Raw genomic sequence first — 16776 nt, 5'->3', positions numbered from 1 at the left:
CTAGCGGGTTTTCCGTCTTACGAGGCATTCGTCTTGCGGGGCACCACTGTAGACCTATATGGCTACCATTCTGGCAAGCAAGTGAAAGTAATTTCATACACCCCAGTTTGCTTCCAATTTGTTCTCTGACAGCTGGGGTAAAAAAACCCCCACTTTTGCCGCCTCCAAGCCATGCAACTAAGAGAAAAGGTTCTTTAAACATGCACCCAGAAATGGAAGGAAGTCAACAATAAGGAAGGAACTCTCATGGGACTGGAGCATCTGGTTGGCTACCGTGAGAAAAGGATGCTGGAATAGATGGACCACTGGCCTGATCTAGCAGGCTCTGCTTACGTTCTTATGTCCTCCCTGGGTAGCCCCCACCCTGGCATTGTGGACTCCTCTCCTGACACCCACATATAGAGGAGGGGGCCTCCATGCATCTAGTTCAGGCATATCCAACAGGTAGGTCGTGATCTACCGGTAGATCACTGGACGTCTGCGGTAGATCACTGGTAGATCATTGGCTCTCCCCAAAGATGCTGAACAACTGTGATGACGCCCCTAAAAAAAGCTCAACATTTTACCTCCTCCATGAAAAAACTCAAAAACTTTGACCCGAACCCCCCCAAAATGGGCTTTCCTTTCCTCCTTTCTAAAAACAGTTCAATAACTTTGACTTTCCTCCTTCCTAAAAAAAGTTCAAGAGTTCAAGAGTTCAGCATTTTACTTCCTCAACAACTTTGACCTGAACCCCCAAAAAGGGGTGAGATCACTGCCAGTTTTTAAGTCTGTGAGTAGATTGCAGTCTCTTGGGAGTTGGCCACCCCTGATATAGTTCACCATGCAGAGACTTCTCTGGAATTTGCAGCCCTGAACTATCAGGTTTGCAGATTCCGGGGACATTTTCACATGTGCAACCGCGTGTGTGGAGACCCCCAAGCTATAGACTCCTGAATTGGGCTCTAGCCTCTGTTTGTTGGCTGGTGGGTCACTCAAATGAATTTCTTACCTCAGTGCAAACAATTCCTAATGGGATTCTCCCTCCTTTTCCTCCCTCTGGCAGGTGTTGACGGAGAACGGCTTCGGCACAATCACCACTGAGATCCGCGAGGCTCCAGAGTTCTATTACGCTGAAGAATATCACCAGCAGTACCTGAGCAAGCACCCTAATGGCTACTGCGGACTTGGAGGCACTGGGGTTTCCTGCCCCATCGGCATCTAAAAGAGATCTTTCCTCCTGCGACCACCTCAGCACCTTAAAGCAAGATGTCGGACGCAAGGGGACATGCTCTGAATATTTCCTACCATTTGGCTGCAGTCTTCGGGGTGCTCTCCCCACGAGTGAATGCCGTGAAATCAAAGGCATCTGCTTGCAAGGAAAGGCTGAGAGCTGAGCTATACATTTAGCAGAGCCACATGCCTGGAGTCCTTGTTGGACTCCACCACTTCAGGATGCAGACGGGGAAAATCACTTTTGTTTCATGCTCCTCCATATAAGTAAAAACGAATTCACAGCATAAAGAAAATCATCTCATCGGATGCCTCAACTGGTGCACTGCCGTAGCATGGAATATTAATTTTTTACGCACAAAGTGTTTGGGTTTTTTTTAAAAAAGAAAGGGGAGCATTTAAAAACGCAGTCCCCCGTTCTACATTCTGAAGTGGTGCAGTCCAGGAAGGCCTGTAATGTGTAATTTTGTGGAATCTACACGGCTCGGGATCCCAACACAAGCACCTTAGGTGGGCACAGACTCTGCCGTGGAACTCAGGGATGGACTGGGTGTTTCACGCTGTGTACCAACATTAGCCCTGGAATCTGAAGGGGGTGTGGAAGTCAAGGCTGTGTGTTCCCATGCAGGAGAGAGAAGAGATAGAAAAACAAGATGATGGGGGTGAAAGCCTTTTGAGAAGCAGGCAACAGAGAAAGAGCAAAATATCTGCACACCCCTCTAGCTTCTTTGCTCATACTTGCAAAGCCCCCGTTCGGTTGTTCAAGCCCCGTTCACGGGGTTAGAATATTTTGCAGGGTTGACGGGGATATTCTGGTTGCCCCCACCTTCTGTTGCTTCCCTGTCACCCAACCTCCACCATCCTCCATGCACCAGGGCTGAAGGTTTGAAGCGAGCAACCTCTGCAGACTCCCCCCCCCCCACAGGATTTAGAAGCCAGTTTTGTAGAGCTCTGTATCACCAGCATGACACCCCAGCGTGAGGAAAGCAGTCTTCACATCTCCCAACACTGATTCATGCAGCGGGTTAGGGTAGAGAATGTGACAAGAGAGGGTGGGGATGACAAGAATGGCCCCTCGTCTCCCACGATGGAATCCTGATGGTGTGAATTCATTTTGAAACTGGTGCCAGAGCTCAGTTATATCAGTCTGCGTTCAGCTAATGCCTTAATTCTGTGGGTTCAGGCAGCCACAGATCTTTTACGTGTGCTCTTTCAGAAGTTACCGTATTTTTTGCTCTATAAGACTCACTTTTTCCCTCCTAAAAAGTAAGGGGAAGTGTGTGTGCGTCTTATGGAGCGAATGCTGGCTGCGCAGCTATCCCAGAAGCCAGAACAGCAAGAGGCATCACTGCTTTCGCTGCACAGCGATCCCTCTTGCTGTTCTGGCTTCTGGGATTCAGAATATTTTTTTTCTTGTTTTCCTCCTCCCAAAACTAGGTGCGCCTTATGGTCTGGTGCGTCTTATAGAGCGAAAAATACGGCAATTCTGTTGGGAGGCATTTTGGGAGGAGAGCTACGTGGGCACAACTGAGATGCTTTTGCAGCTGTGGTATATAAAGCTTCTGCTATCCTCTTGGGGCGGGGAATTTGCTGGAAATAAGTGTGAAAGTTGAGAGCTTGGACTGTGGTGAAGTCTCTTGACTGAAGGAGGAGCCGCAAGGTTTGATTTCTGTAGCATCAGATGTGCAGTTTTATAAGCTCCTCAGCCCATGGGTACCCTTCTGTTACTGCCCCTGATGTCTGTGGCATGCAATTCCCACCCCCATCCCCCCCAAAAGGACTCCTGTGATTCTCTCCCCAGTCCTTCACTCAGTTGTAAAGAATGCAGTTGTTTCTTATTTGCGAGAGCAGCTACAACATGGGGAAAGCTGAAGAAACCTGGCTTCTCTTGACCCAGGGGGTGGTCTGGATCGGCAAGGAGGAGACTGTATCAAATGTAATGCAATAAAGAGCGACAGGTTGCTAAGGAAAAAAGATGTCTTGTGCTGTTATCTCGAGTCCACGTACCCAAGCCTTGGAGCTGCTTTTTGGCTCTATACAACGAGGCTGCCGACCTGAGCTTGGAGACTCAGTTTCATTTACCACTCCCCTCTGTAAAGCTACAGATCAGGTCCCTCCATAACTAAGGTTTCTGCTGAGATGCCCACCACTGGAACGCCAACCAGCTAATCAATCCTTGCACCACCGTTCTGCCCGCTTCTATCTTCTTCCGTGGCAAACAAATGTGGGTTGGATTGTTTTGATGGCCACATGCTCAAAGCCACAGACCCACGACCGCTTCAGGGCATTCTCCTTCTGCCCTGCTGTTGGGTGGTGGGAATGGGTCATGTGGCGTAGGCGCCAACTCCCCGGGGCACCCACGAAATTCCCCATGGAGGGGTTGGGCACCCCCTTTGGTGCCAAGGCCGTGCACGCTGCATGGCACCCACGGTCGTGGGGCCAAACTGGCTCGGTGGTGAGCAACATTCCCCCCCACCACCATCCTTTTCAATGTTTGTCCTTGGTTAGGGTCTAACATGTGATTCTGCCCTCCTTCCCGAGCTGCCCTCCTCATCCCTAGAAGGCATGGTTCCTATAGTAACAGAGCGCATTGTGTGGAAGCGTTATACCTCCGAATTGTTCTGTTGTTCACCATCAAGGAACCTGGCCCTATCTAATTTCCCAGGCGCAGGGGTGAAAAGGGGAATAGAGCATAATAGCGCTGCAGCTGATTCTTTACTCGTGGCTGCCTTCACCTCTTTGGTTAGTATTGGCCGGGCGGCGGGAGAGTTTTATTTTCCTCCTGCTGCTGGGTGAGGGCCTCTGGCACGGGAAGACCCATTTTCAAGGAGCAGTAAGAAATTGCAGCCTTGAAGCCGCTGTGCCTTTGGCACAAAGAGATTGGATTTATTAGCAAATCGGATACCACGGGCCTTGAGCTCAGCAAGTGTCAGGAGTGGATTTTCTCATTCCAGAAAACAAATGCCCCCCTTCAGCTGTTTGGGGCTATATATATTGCTATGCTGGGCTGCCGCCATTTGGAACGAGGTTTCGCTCGGTCTCTTATGTTCGTAAGTGCTGCGCATGGATGCAAGACACACCTGCCCATTATCTCCATGGGTTTTTGAGGCATTTCTGCAACCCACCACATAAAAGCTTCCTGGTTATTTGTAACCTGGATTACGACACTATGACCTGACATAGCTAGAGGAGCTGCCATATTGGGCCCCATCTGCCCTATACATTGAAAGCAGATTTTCAACCCAAAATGCTTACAAAAAAATCTCACAGAGCAGATGCATTTGTCACTAGATTCCTGGTGTGTGTTTTTACATTAATATACGGTAATTTAATTTCTAAAATAGCAGGGGTAGGGATTATGCTACCTGGTGTGAAGTTTTTGGGTAGTACATGCCCGGAGTCTGGTGGTTATTTGTGTGTGTGTGTGTATGTGTGTGTGTATACACACACACACACACACACACACACACGAAGCTCATTTGAAAAGCCACTTTCCCTTTTCTTCCTTGGGATTGCCAGATCTTGACATTGGCTCCTTTGTGACACTTTCTCCTTTCAGTATTCAGATATTCCCCCTGGGGAATTTAACAGAGGCTAGACACCCACAGGTTGCTGGCCTTCCAGCTCACTGCCAGACCCAGCATTCCATTATGACATCACCACAAGGGAACAGGCTGGTGGGTGACATCACATGGGGACTGGCAATGTGGGAGGAACTGTGAGTGATGTCACTTCTAGGCAAACAGATTGCTTATGTCCCGTACAATGAGGAATGATGGGATTACTTCTTGTAGCTTCTGGTCTGAACATGAAGACAGAGGGCCTCTTTAGAACGAGGCTGAAATGCTACAGCGCCTTCTCCTGTTGCTAGCATCCTTCACGAGAATCTCCCATACAGGTAGGCGGATTCTGTTTCCGCGGTACGTCGTTTATTCCTGGTAGCTAGGTGGCAAAAAGCCCTCAGTCTTGGTGCTGTCCACAGGAACCAGGCGGGGGGGGGGGGGAGAAAACAGGTTTGAAACACAAGTCATCGTGCTGCAAGGCCCATGGCCAAGACACACGCTTCCAGCCAAGCCCAGCCTCACTTTCCCTAGTCTGCCATATGGGCACAAATCTTGCAGGGAATGAAATAATTCTGCTATCTCTTGACAGAGCTACAGGCCTTGCCCCCTGTGCATTGTGGCCTGTGGCCTGAATTCAAAGCCATCTCAGGATCAGAAGCAACGACTGCCTCCGAGATACTTCCCTGGCAGGCCAGCATCCAATCAAATGAGCTGCATTTCTGTGGAGGTGTGATTCTGAGCAGTTGGTGGGTTCTGTCTGCAGCTCACTGCTACACGGAGGAACTGTGAGTACTGAGGATTCCCTTTAAGTAGATAGCAAGTTGTCTTTAAAAATAATAAAATTCCCTGTGTTATTTTAATGGATGAATTAAGAGTATGATCCATAAAGAACCTTTGTCCCTGAGAAAGCTCACTCTCCAAACACTCTTTGGAGCAATCTTCAAATAATAATAATAGTATATATTAATCGTGAACGCCTCCTTTGAGTATGGATCCTAAGCACCTTCCATACACAACTGGGAGGGATCAGCAGGCTCACGTTCAAATACACACATATATAATGAAAATGTAAGAATGTCGTCATACTGCAGTTCACCTGGCTGCAGACAGGTGGTGCTATGAACTACAGTGTGATGGCAAGCTTGGGTCTCAGAGCTGTTAGGCCATTATAACAGGTGAGCAAGCATTCCAGGCAAGCTGTAGAAGTTTGACATGGCCTGTGGGGAAGGGGTGGTTTTGGCAAGGTGCAAAGAGACACTCAGAGGGGGGAGAGAAAGGAAGAGAGACGAGAGAACGGAAGACAGACAACTCAGCCAGGCAGCACATGGACCAGGTGAGTGGGTGGGCACCCCAGACAGGTGAGTGGGTGGCCCAGGGGTGCTTTGGCAAGGAGTAAGAGGTGTGTGTGTGTGTGTGTGTGTGTTTTAATACAGTCATACCTTGGAAGTTGAATGGAATCGGTTCCAGAAGTCCGTTTGACTTCCAAAACATTCGGAAACCAAAGCACAGCTTCCGCTTGGCTGCTCACCAAAACATTTGGAAACCGGAACACTCACTTCCGAGTGTCAATCATTCGGGAGCCGGTTTGTTCGGGAGCCAAGACATTTGAGATCCAAGGTACGACTGTGCTAGAAAAAAGAATACTCAAGGAGAGGAAGGTCAAATGGCTTAATGCTTAATTACTACTAAGCATGCCCATTGGACAGTGCTGCCCAGCTGTTAGATGGGTGGAATGGAAAACTGGGCAAAGAGGGAATAGAATGGAGTGTACTGAAAAAGGGCAGAGCTGGCTTTCAGGAAACCTGTACAAGAATGTTTCCCACTGCAATGTTTTGCTGCATGTTCAACTTTCTGGGTACCAACCTGAGGCTTTGCCTCTTGTTTGTTTTGCTTCACCTTGGGAATGGTGGGGGGAGAGTGCATGTTGCCCCACAAGCCTTCCCCACTCTTTCTAAGCTGTTTTATGCTCATTCAAGTCATTGGTTCGTTGGGACACAGTCCTGGGGTTCATTGTTTGATCTTTGTTGATGCTCTGCCCCTCTTTCCTTTGTCCCTAAGTCCTTCAGATCTCCATGTAGTGGTTGCTTTGAATGGACATGAATTGGAGAGAATGAAGTTGGACAGGGTGCTCATCCACGAGGACTTTGACTGTACAAATCTGAACAACGATGTTGCTTTGCTCCTGCTGGCCTCCCCAGTAGACTTCGGCGAAGAGAGGACTCCCATTTGCCTTCCCTTGCTGCAGGACCTTGGAGCGTGGCAAGACTGCTGGGCTGCAACTTGGAGATCCACCACGCCTGGTATTGCATTTTCTAGTCCAGAGCTTAGTAAAAAAAACACTCCCCTGAGTTTTCCGCACAGACATGCACTCGCTGCTGTAAGTCGGAGCAGGTGGGGCGTGTGAATGTGCAGGTATCCATTGGCTCAGTCTGCACTTCAAGGTGAAACGATCAAATCCACAGTTTCCGAAACCACATGTGAACCCAAACACAGCTTTCCCCTTTGAAATTCGCATTTGAATTTTGCAATGCAGTTTTCCAGCCAAGTGACGTGCAGAAAATTCATATGCTCGTGTAAAGTGTACATGAAAACTCAAGTACTGGTGTAAAATAATACAGAAAAATGCATTATGTTAGGGAGAGTTGCTTTGTAAAAATGTGTGCGTGTGACAAAATTGCATAGAAACAGGAGAAATTTGTACTAAGGTGCTGATTAATTCTCATGAGAACTTTAAAGGGCTTTCCCCCCAAACTGATAGGAAGATACAGATAACCAAACTTAAGTTTTAGGGACATTTTAGGAATGAGAAACGGAGAGAAACCAAAGCTGTTGGATTCTGAGCATGATTGCGGCAGCTAGACTGCTGACTGGGAGTGGCCGCCAAGACCACATAACACCAGTCTTGAAAAACCTACATTGGCTCCCAGTATGTTTCCAAGCACAATTCAAAGTGTTGGTGCTGACCTTGAAAGCCCTAAACGGCCTCAGCCCAGTATACCTGAAGGAGCGTCTCCACCCCCATCGTTCTGCCCAGACACTGAGGTCCAGCTCCGAGGGCCTTCTGGCAGTTCCCTCCCTGCGAGAAGCCAAGTTACAGGAAACCAAGCAAAGGGCCTTCTTGGTAGTGGCACCCGCCCTGTGGAACGCCCTCCCACCAGATGTCAAAGAGAAAAACAACTACCAGACTTTTAGAAAACACCTGAAGGCAGCCCTGTTTAGGGAAGCTTTTAATGTTTGATGCATTGCTGTATTTTAATATTTTGTTGGAAGCCACCCAGAGTGGCTGGGGAAGCCCAGCCAGATGGGCGGGGTACAAATAATTTATTTTTATTATTATTATTATTATTATTATTATTATTATTATTATTATTATTATTATTATTGAACTGGGAACTCAATGGCTTGTGACAGAGACCTCCCCATGAGATCTCACTGGAAGGAACCAGCACAAAATGATCTACAGCAAGTGGAATCACCAGCCTTTGTAGCTGGCAGGCTATAGATTTGGCCTCTGAATTGCCCAGACCTTTTGCCCTTGCCCTTGCCCTTGCCCTGGTCAGCAGTGCAACCCCTTTGCCTTGATGCCATGCCACCAGCATCCGAGGCCCCTCTTGGGCTTCGAGAAACACAGGCTCTCCTTTTCTCAATTCCAGAGCAGCACATGTCTCCGCGCTGCACAGAGCGGTGAGGCCTAAATGAAGCCCCCGCCGTCCCATTCACCCCCTCTCCTCCTCCTGTCGTTTCTGAATGCTGCCGCCTCCCCCTCTTTCCTCTGTGCCTGCAGGTGACGAGAACACACCGACCAGAGTGCTAAAGAAAACGGAAATGTCTCTGGTCGGTGGGGAGACCTGTTCCAAGAGCGTACAGGGGCTGACGGAGAGCATGCTGTGCGCCGTCTCTGACGAAGGAGGGAAGGAGACCTGCAAGGTATAATGAATCTGGCTGTGTACTGCTGTGCCGCAGGCCCGGGTAGGCAGGATGGATGCGGTAATGATCTTCGATCTCTTCCCCAGGCTTCCTGGGGGCTGCTAATGTTTCTCTGCACAGCCTCCGGAGAGATGGGGAAGACTTATTTTAGCAAGCGTACAAGTAGGGGAAGTCCTGGTCACCTACAAGGATATAGAAGCCGTGTCCTCCAGTCTTGTTCTGAGTCCCAAAAAGGGGAAGAGAGATGTCTTCATGTTCCTTTATCCCTCCTTTTGATTATGTTTGTTCTTTGCCCTCCCTTTTCTTCTTACCTCTCGTTAAGAGTTTGGGTGTAATCTTCAACACTTCCCTTTCCATGGAGGTGCAGATTGCAGCTATAACAAAGGCGGCATTTTTTCATCTCCGCCAAGCTAAGCAGTTGGCTCCTTACCTCTCTCGCCCTGACCTCGCCACTGTGATCCACGCGACGGTCAACTCCAGACTGGATTATTGTAACTCGCTCTACATGGGGCTGCCCTTGAAGCTGACCCAGAAACTCCAGCGGGTGCAGAATGCCGCGGCAAGACTCCTTACGGGGTCCTTGCCACGGGGTCACATTCACCCAGTCCTATACTCGGTGGAGTACAGGATCAGGTTTAAGGTGCTGGTTTTAACCTTTAAAGGCCTATACGGCTTAGGACCCTCGTACCTACAGGACCACCTCTCCTGGTATGTCCCATGAAGGACCTTACGATCTTCAAACAAAAACACCTTGGAGGTCCCAGGCCACAGGGTGGTTAGGCTGGCCTCAGCCAGAGCCAGGGCTTTTTCGGCTGTGGTTCCGATCTGGTGGAACGCTGTGCCACAAGAGACTAGGGCCCTGCGGGAGTTGACATCTTTCTGCAGGGCCTGCAAGACAGAGCTGTTTCACCAGGCCTTTGGCCAAGGCACAGTCTGACCCCTCCTTTGGCAGTCCTCACAGAACTCTCACCCAATGGTTGCCATTAATCTTATTTGAACTGATTTTAGAATGAACTGATTTTAGAATGTTGTATCATTTTACTGTTGTTAGCCACTCTGAGCCCGGCTTTGGCTGGGGAGGGCTGGATATAAATAAAATTTTATTATTATTTATTATTGTTCCCTCTTCTCCTTCCCCCTCCTCATTTTCTTGTCCTGCTTTTCTGCCTCCACTGATACACACTGTGTGTTCAGAGGAGTGAGCTTGTGGCTGGAGGTGGAAACTCTTTAGGAAGAGATGTATATTCTTTACTCAAGAGGAGGTTTTGCAGAGGGTTGGAACCAGGGCTTCCACACACCCCCAGCCGGAACTCACCAGAACTTAGTTCCAATACCTCTCAGGTGGGCGCCATTGCCATTAAAAGAGAACGAGGGAAGTGTCTTTGGTGAGTTCCAGCACCTCTTTTTCTGGAAAAATAGCACTGGTTGAAACTGTATGGAAACTGCAGAAGGGAAAGGGAACAAGGGAGGGTGAGGAATTAATGTGGGGAATTTATAAACCACATGATTGCTATTTATTATCTATGGTGCGCCTTCGATGTGTCGGGGGCTTCAAGGCTGTGAGAGCACAGGACTCCTGCCTTGAGGGGCACCCAATCTTCAAATGACACGGTGGAGATAACAAAGAAAAGGCATGAAATGGAGATTGGGGTAAACGGAGAAGAATATGCCTTTGTTTTGGTTGAAACACAGGCTCAGAAAATGTCTCCATTTATGTTTTTAGAAACATTAAAAAAACAAAAACTAAAGTGGCTGAGTTTTCCAATAAAACTGAAAATCCACAATTCACGTTAGGGCCATTCCATGATTAGACCAACCCAATTGTCACTAAACTTTGAAGAAGCTTTTGATGCTTAAAGTCATTTGATGTGTAGTCATTGAACACCTAGCCTGGTGATGAAGGATTGTGGAAAACTTCCAACATTTGCGCACTATTTTCTGGTGTTTTGGTTGCCCATCAAGTGGCTGTTGTGTGAATTTTGGGGCCTATGGAGAGGAAAGTTTGCCTATGGACCTTGAGAGAGCGACTGCACCGCCTCAGTTTTGGGATACCTAACAGGGGTGTAACAACCCCTCACCGCGAATAATAGTGCATAATAGTGAATAATAGTGCAAAGCTGGCAGCTTCCTTTCTGCTTCTCCAGAAAGCAGGGCCCGAAAACAGTGCTTTCGAATTACAGGAATGAAGATTCCAACTAAACCTTAGGAATAACGTTCTGGCAGTAGGAGCTGTTCAGCAGTGCAGTAAGCTACCTTGAAGGTAGGCTACCTTGAACAAGAGTTTGGGTAGCCATCTGCGAAGGATTCATTTGTTGTGATTCCTACATTGTGGGGGTTGGACTAGATGATCCGTGGGGTCCCTTCCGACACCAGAATTCTATGATTCTATGAGGAAGTTGACCTCTTTCTCTTGTGTCCTCCTTCTGACCTCTCCCAGGATGACAGTGGGGCTCCTTTGGTTTGCACTTCCGGAGAAGACAGGAGATGGTTTGCGGTTGGACTAGGCAGTCAGGGGGAGGCCTGCGAAGGAAAGGGCAGCCCCGCTGTCTACACTGTGGTTTTCAGCTACCTCAACTGGATAGAAGAGGTAACGGCTGAGGAAGGGAAACCATTTATCCCCGAAGGGGTGGACGTCATTGTAGCCGATTCCGAAATCCCTCCTCCCGCTTTGGCTGAGTTCGAAGAGGTGATGGCTGAGGAAGAAAAACCATCAATCCCCGAAGAGGTGGACGTTGTCATAACTCATCCCGAAATCCCCGTTCCCGGTTTGGCCGACTCTCCCTTCCTTTCCGCCCCCTGTGCCATTGCTTCTGTTCTGATGTCAATGCTTTTCCATTTATTGTAATAAAATCCGCTTTGCAAACACTCTCTCTCTGTTGCATGAGTTCTCGCTCGCTTTCTTCATGCGTAAAATAAATAAAGCTCCGAAAAATGAAACCCGAGGGCCGTCAAATGAACATGCTTCCTGCGCGTTCCCCCAGGGCTGACTTCTTGGGGTTTTTTGCAAGTAGCGGCACGTTTTGCAATACAGAGGGACATCTTGTGGTTACACTGCACACTGCAGCCAGAGAGAGGCTGCGCTGCAACAGAATTTGCTTTGTACATGCATCAACTGCTGCTGTAGGCCACAGACCACCTCTGGCACACCCCTGGCAATCCAGAATTTGCCTCTGGCCCTCCTCTCTCAGACCTGCACCACCAATTATGCTACACCGGTTCAGGATGCTACAGGAGTGTGTGTTTCCCCTTTTGACAGACGGGCAGCATCACTCACCTGTCAATCACCTGATCTCAATCTCCATGACATCATGACGGGAGGGATCATCCACAACATCTGGAAGGATGCTGGTTGCAGAAGGATCGTTTGCATCACTGATAGTGCTGTTATTAATGGGTTTTGCCTCACTGTATGCTTGCAAATCTACAATAAGCAATTGTTTGCAAAGAGGCTGCTGAGAAGTTCTCAGCAGGAGATGGGAATTATTCCTTCGCACCTTTATCTTTTCATTCCCTGCCTTGTGGAAAGTTTTCCCCTCTTCTGCCACTTTCCTAACCCTCTGTGTCATGTTTTTTTTAGGCTGTTTACTGGCTGTGGGGGAGAGAAACTTTATCTCTGTGCAGCTCCTGGCATGTATTAGGCATTCAAATCAATAGTACCGACCATTTATTTCTTAGATAAAACAGAAATGCTTACCCAAAAAAATACACCAGGGCAGCATTCAGCATGCAAAATTATAATGAGGTAGATAAAAACATCACTAAAGATTAAGATTAACGTTTTTGTTTAACCCATTCTGCATTCAACATATTGGTAATTACTGTGATATTTTCTTTTCCAAATATGCAGAAGTATTTGTTAAACCTCAACAAGGGTAATCTTTCTCCATGTCTCCTCTGATACTGCTTTTCTTTTGGTATCTTCTCTCATCCCTTTCTTTTTATCCTTCTGTAATTTTATTCCTTCCCTTGTAATTTTAAAACTACAACAATTACATTTAAAAATCAGTACAAAAAATAATAAATACTAGTTCTTGTTGTTGTTTTAAAAAATCACTTTGCAAATGCATGCACTGCCACACAGTTTTAAAGGTAAAGGGACCCCTGACCATTAGGTCCAGTCATGACTGACTCTGGGGTTGCAGCGCTCATCTCACTTTATTGGCCGAGGGAGCCGGCGTACAGCTTCCGGGTCATGTGGCCAGCAGGACTAAGCCGCTTCTGGCGAACCAGAGCAGCACATGGAAACGCTGTTTACCTTCCCGCTGGAGTGGTACCTATTTATCTACTTGCACTTTGATGTGCTTTCGAACTACTAGGTTGGCAGGAGCAGTGACCGAGCAACGGGAGCTCACCCTGTCGCAGGGATTCGAACTGCCGACCTTCTGATTGGCAAGTCCTAGGCTCTATGGTTTAACCCACAGCGCCACCTGTGTCTCTCGCCACACAGTTTTAGGGGATGTCTAAAAGAAAGGATGGATTATTCCTGCTGGGCGTCCACCTGCAGGGAGTGCCACAGAGCAAGACCTGCCATGCTAAAGGATCGGTTCCGAGTAATGGCTGACTGAACCTCAGGGGTTTGGGGAACCACCAGACGTGCCCCACCGAAGGAACTCAGGGATCGAGGAGTAGTATAAGGAATCAGGTGGACCCCAAAGTGTGCTGGGCCCAAGTTGCTTAGGGCTTTGTAGATAAACACAAAAACCTTGAGCCTGGCCAGGAAGCAAATTGGCTATCAGTGCAGCAATCTCAGCAACTGACGATCATCTTGCCAGTAGCCTACTCTTGTCAGCAGTCTGGCTGCTGTATTTTGCAGTAGCTGAGCTTCCAGACCAAATACAATAGCTCGTTGCAGTAATCCGTGATGTGACAGAGCCAGAGTTACTTGGTGTGGCGATCACACAGGGTCCCTGGACGTTTCACCCTCTATTGAACCCTGTGCCACCACTTTATTTCTCGCTGCCACCACCCAGGCCCTACCTGGTACAATACTGAGTCCAGTCAGGGTTAAATTGGAACATAAACTTTTGTTTATTTATTGCAGTTTAACAAGCATGCGGTTTCATAAACGGTCTCAGTCAGTTACAATCATGGGCTGCCTATCCAGACCTATAACTTCCGCTACCTGCTCTCACTCACTAAAACACCTGTCGGATATTTACTTGTCTTCCTAGCTCCGGCGGTTTGAATCCCCGCAACTGGGTGAGCTCCCGTTGCTCGGTCCCTGCTCCTGCCAACCTAGCAGTTCGAAAGCACATCAAAGTGCAAGTAGATAAATAGGTACCGCTCCGGCAGGAAGGTAAACGGTGTTTCTGTGCGCTGCTCTGGTTCGCCAGAAGCGGCTTTGTCATGCTGGCCACATGACCCGGAAGCTGTACGCCGGCTCCCTCAGCCAATAAAGCGAGATGAGTGCCACAACCCCAGAGTCGGTCACGACTGGACCTAATGGTCAGGGGTCCCTTTACCTTTACCTTTTACCATAGTTTTCCATGTATAAGACTAGGGTTTTATTATTTTAAAATTACGTTCAAAATTGTGGGTCGTCTTGTACACAGATACAATCTCCCCCCATTTTCTCAATTTAGAGTCCCCCCCCCCAATAGGGGGCATCTTATACATGGGGGTGTGTTATACACGGAAAAATACGGCACTTATCCCCACGGATCTTTCAATGGGTGCTGCATTCCTTTTGGCATCAGTGGGGAGCATGGGAGAGGGAGGGCAGGGGGTTAGAAGGGGAGCCAAGCAGTTAGCCAAGGCAAATAGTTCCTTGGAAAAGGCTGAAGGAGGCCCAACTCAGCTCCAGGGGCTGAGTCTTCAGTGCAGACCACACCATCCTTTCAAGGAACGGAGTAGTTCCTCAGTAAAGCCCCTAGGTGGCAGCATTGCCTTCCCCACCCACTAGGGTCCTTCTGCCTCCTCTGGAATATCTTATGTTCTGCCTAGCAATGAGCAAACACTCCTCCGCTCGCTTCAAAACTGATGCCGTCTTTTAGGAGCTTTCTGGGCAAACTCTTTTTTGGGGAAAAACACTTGCAGGGAGGCGAGACTTGGTTTCTGAGAGTCTTTCCTTAGCCCATGCAAGCTCATGTGCCTTTCTGTGCTGCCCCGTGGGAGTTTGCCATTCTTGCTAGCGCCTGGCATGGCAGTGGGAGATGCCAGGTTCCTTTCTTTGCAAAGCAAGAGAAGACTTTATGCATTTGTTCATATTGATTTGAGTTATACAAGTATTTCTAGACTGCCCTCTTGCAAAACCAGGGTGCTGTACCTTTATACAGTGGTGCCTTGCAAGACGAAAAGAATCCGTTCCACGATTCTCTTCGTCTAGTGGTTTTTCCGTCTTGCGAAGCAAGCCCATTGACAGCTTAGCGGATTAGCGCTATTAGCGGTCTAGCGGCTTTTAGCGATCAGCTGAGAGGCGGCTTATCAGCGGAACAGCTGATAAGCGGCTTAGCGGCTTAGGAAAGGGGGGGGAGCGAAAAAAACCCGCGGGAACTCGCAAGATTTTTTCGTCTTGCAAAGCAACCCCATAGGGAAATTCGTTTAGCGAAGCGCCTCCAAAACGGAAAACCCTTTCGTCTAGCGGGTTTTCCATCTTGCGGGGCACCACTGTACAGTCATACCTCATGTTACATTTGCTTCATCATACGTTTTTTCAGGTTGCATCCCGCGGCGACCCGGAACTACTGGAAAGAGTTACTTCCAGGTTTCGCCGCTTGCACATGCACAGAAGTGCTAAAAAAGCACCAAATCGTGCCGCGCACCTGTGCAGATACGATGCTTCAGGTTGCGGGCTTTTCATGTTGTAAACAGGGCTCCGGAACGGATCCCGTTCACAACCAGAGGTACCACTGTATAAAGGTAAGGTAAGGTAAGGTAAGGTAAGGTAAGGTAAGGTAAGGTAAGGTAAAGGACCCCTGGGTGGTTAAGTCCAGTCAAAGGCAACTATGGGGGTTGCAGCACTCATCTCACTTCAGGCCAAGGAAGCCGGTGTTTGCCCACAGACAGCTTTCTGGGTCATGTGGCCAGTATGACTGAACTGCTTACTGGTGCAACAGAACACCATGACAGAAGGCAGAGCACATAAGAACGCTGTTTACCTTCCTGCCACAATGGTACCAATTTATCGTATTTTTCGCTCCATAAGACGCACCAGACCATAATGCGCACCTAGTTTGGGGAGGGGGGAAACAAGAAAAAAAATATTCTGAATCCCAGAAGCCAGAACAGCAAGAGGGATCTGGCTTCTGGTATAGCTTCTGGCTGTTCTGGCTTCTGGGATAGCTGCACCAAGCCTCTTCAGGGCAGCAGGATGAAGGCTCAGAAGAGGCTGTGCGCGGCTAAGGCAGAAGCAGGAGAGGTGCTGCGCAGAGAGCGAGAGCTTTGCAGTGCCCCTTCAGCCAAGCGGGAGGAGGAACAGAAGGAGCCCCTTTTGTTCCTCCTCCAGCTTCGCAGGAGAGGAGCGTCGCTGAAGGGGTGCTGCACAGTTCTCCCTCTCTGCTCAGCGCCATTCGCTCCATAAGACACACTCACATTTCCCTTTACTTTTTAGGAGGGAAAAAGTGTGTCTTATGGAGCGAAAAATACGGTATCTACTTGCACTGGCATGCTTTCAAACTGCTAGGTTGGCAGAAGCTGGAACAAAGAAATGGGAGCTCACCCCATCACAGGGATTCGAACTGCCAACCTTCCAATCGGTAAGCCAAAGAGGCTCATTGGTTTAGACCACAGCGCCACGCTTAGCAGACAATATAGAACAATCATCAAAACAACTTAAGCGCTCAAGAACTGCATAGGTTTGTTGGCATTGAAAAGTGTTCAAGGGACTCCTGAAAGTCGAAAGTGAGGGTGCCTGCTGAACCTCTGCTGGAAGTCTGTCCCATGGCCTCAAATCAGCTGGATGAGGCACAAACCATATAAAGAGCTTGTGTGAAAGAGTCCGAAGGATTTCCCCAAGCAGATAAATTCATTCTAATATTTTTGTAGGCAGTTTAGGCCAATACATGTGTTTTTGTGATGCAATTTCCCCTAATACAACACCTTTTTGTTTTGCTCATTTAGGCATTTTAATGCACAC

General features: G+C 48.4%; 2 protein-coding genes across 5 annotated transcripts in view; both read left to right on the top strand.

Moving 5' to 3' along the window:
- MSRA (methionine sulfoxide reductase A) overlaps nucleotides 1-3186 on the top strand; it is a 203590-nt gene extending 200404 nt beyond the window's left edge. For all 4 annotated transcript variants that reach the window (XM_081855015.1, XM_081855014.1, XM_081855016.1 and 1 more), the window contains one exon: nucleotides 1046-3186. In XM_081855015.1, the coding sequence (XP_081711141.1) occupies nucleotides 1046-1204 (159 nt within the window). In that variant the 3' untranslated portion in view covers nucleotides 1205-3186. The remainder of the gene's footprint in view (nucleotides 1-1045) is intronic.
- Nucleotides 3187-4909: 1723 nt separating this feature from the next.
- Nucleotides 4910-11565, top strand: LOC309337927 (serine protease 55-like). Its single transcript, XM_081854958.1, has 5 exons — nucleotides 4910-5110; nucleotides 5365-5560; nucleotides 6834-7075; nucleotides 8560-8702; nucleotides 11140-11565. The coding sequence occupies exons 1-5, from the start codon at nucleotides 5056-5058 to the stop codon at nucleotides 11545-11547; spliced, it is 1044 nt and encodes a 347-aa protein (XP_081711084.1). The 5' UTR covers nucleotides 4910-5055; the 3' UTR covers nucleotides 11548-11565.
- Nucleotides 11566-16776: the final 5211 nt, after the last annotated feature.

This window comes from Podarcis erhardii (genome assembly GCF_964252035.2).
Source record: "Podarcis erhardii genome assembly, chromosome: 3".
Classification (NCBI taxonomy): Eukaryota; Metazoa; Chordata; class Lepidosauria; order Squamata; family Lacertidae; genus Podarcis; species Podarcis erhardii.
Note: the sequence above shows the minus strand (reverse complement) of the source record. Positions and strands in the feature narration are given on the sequence as shown.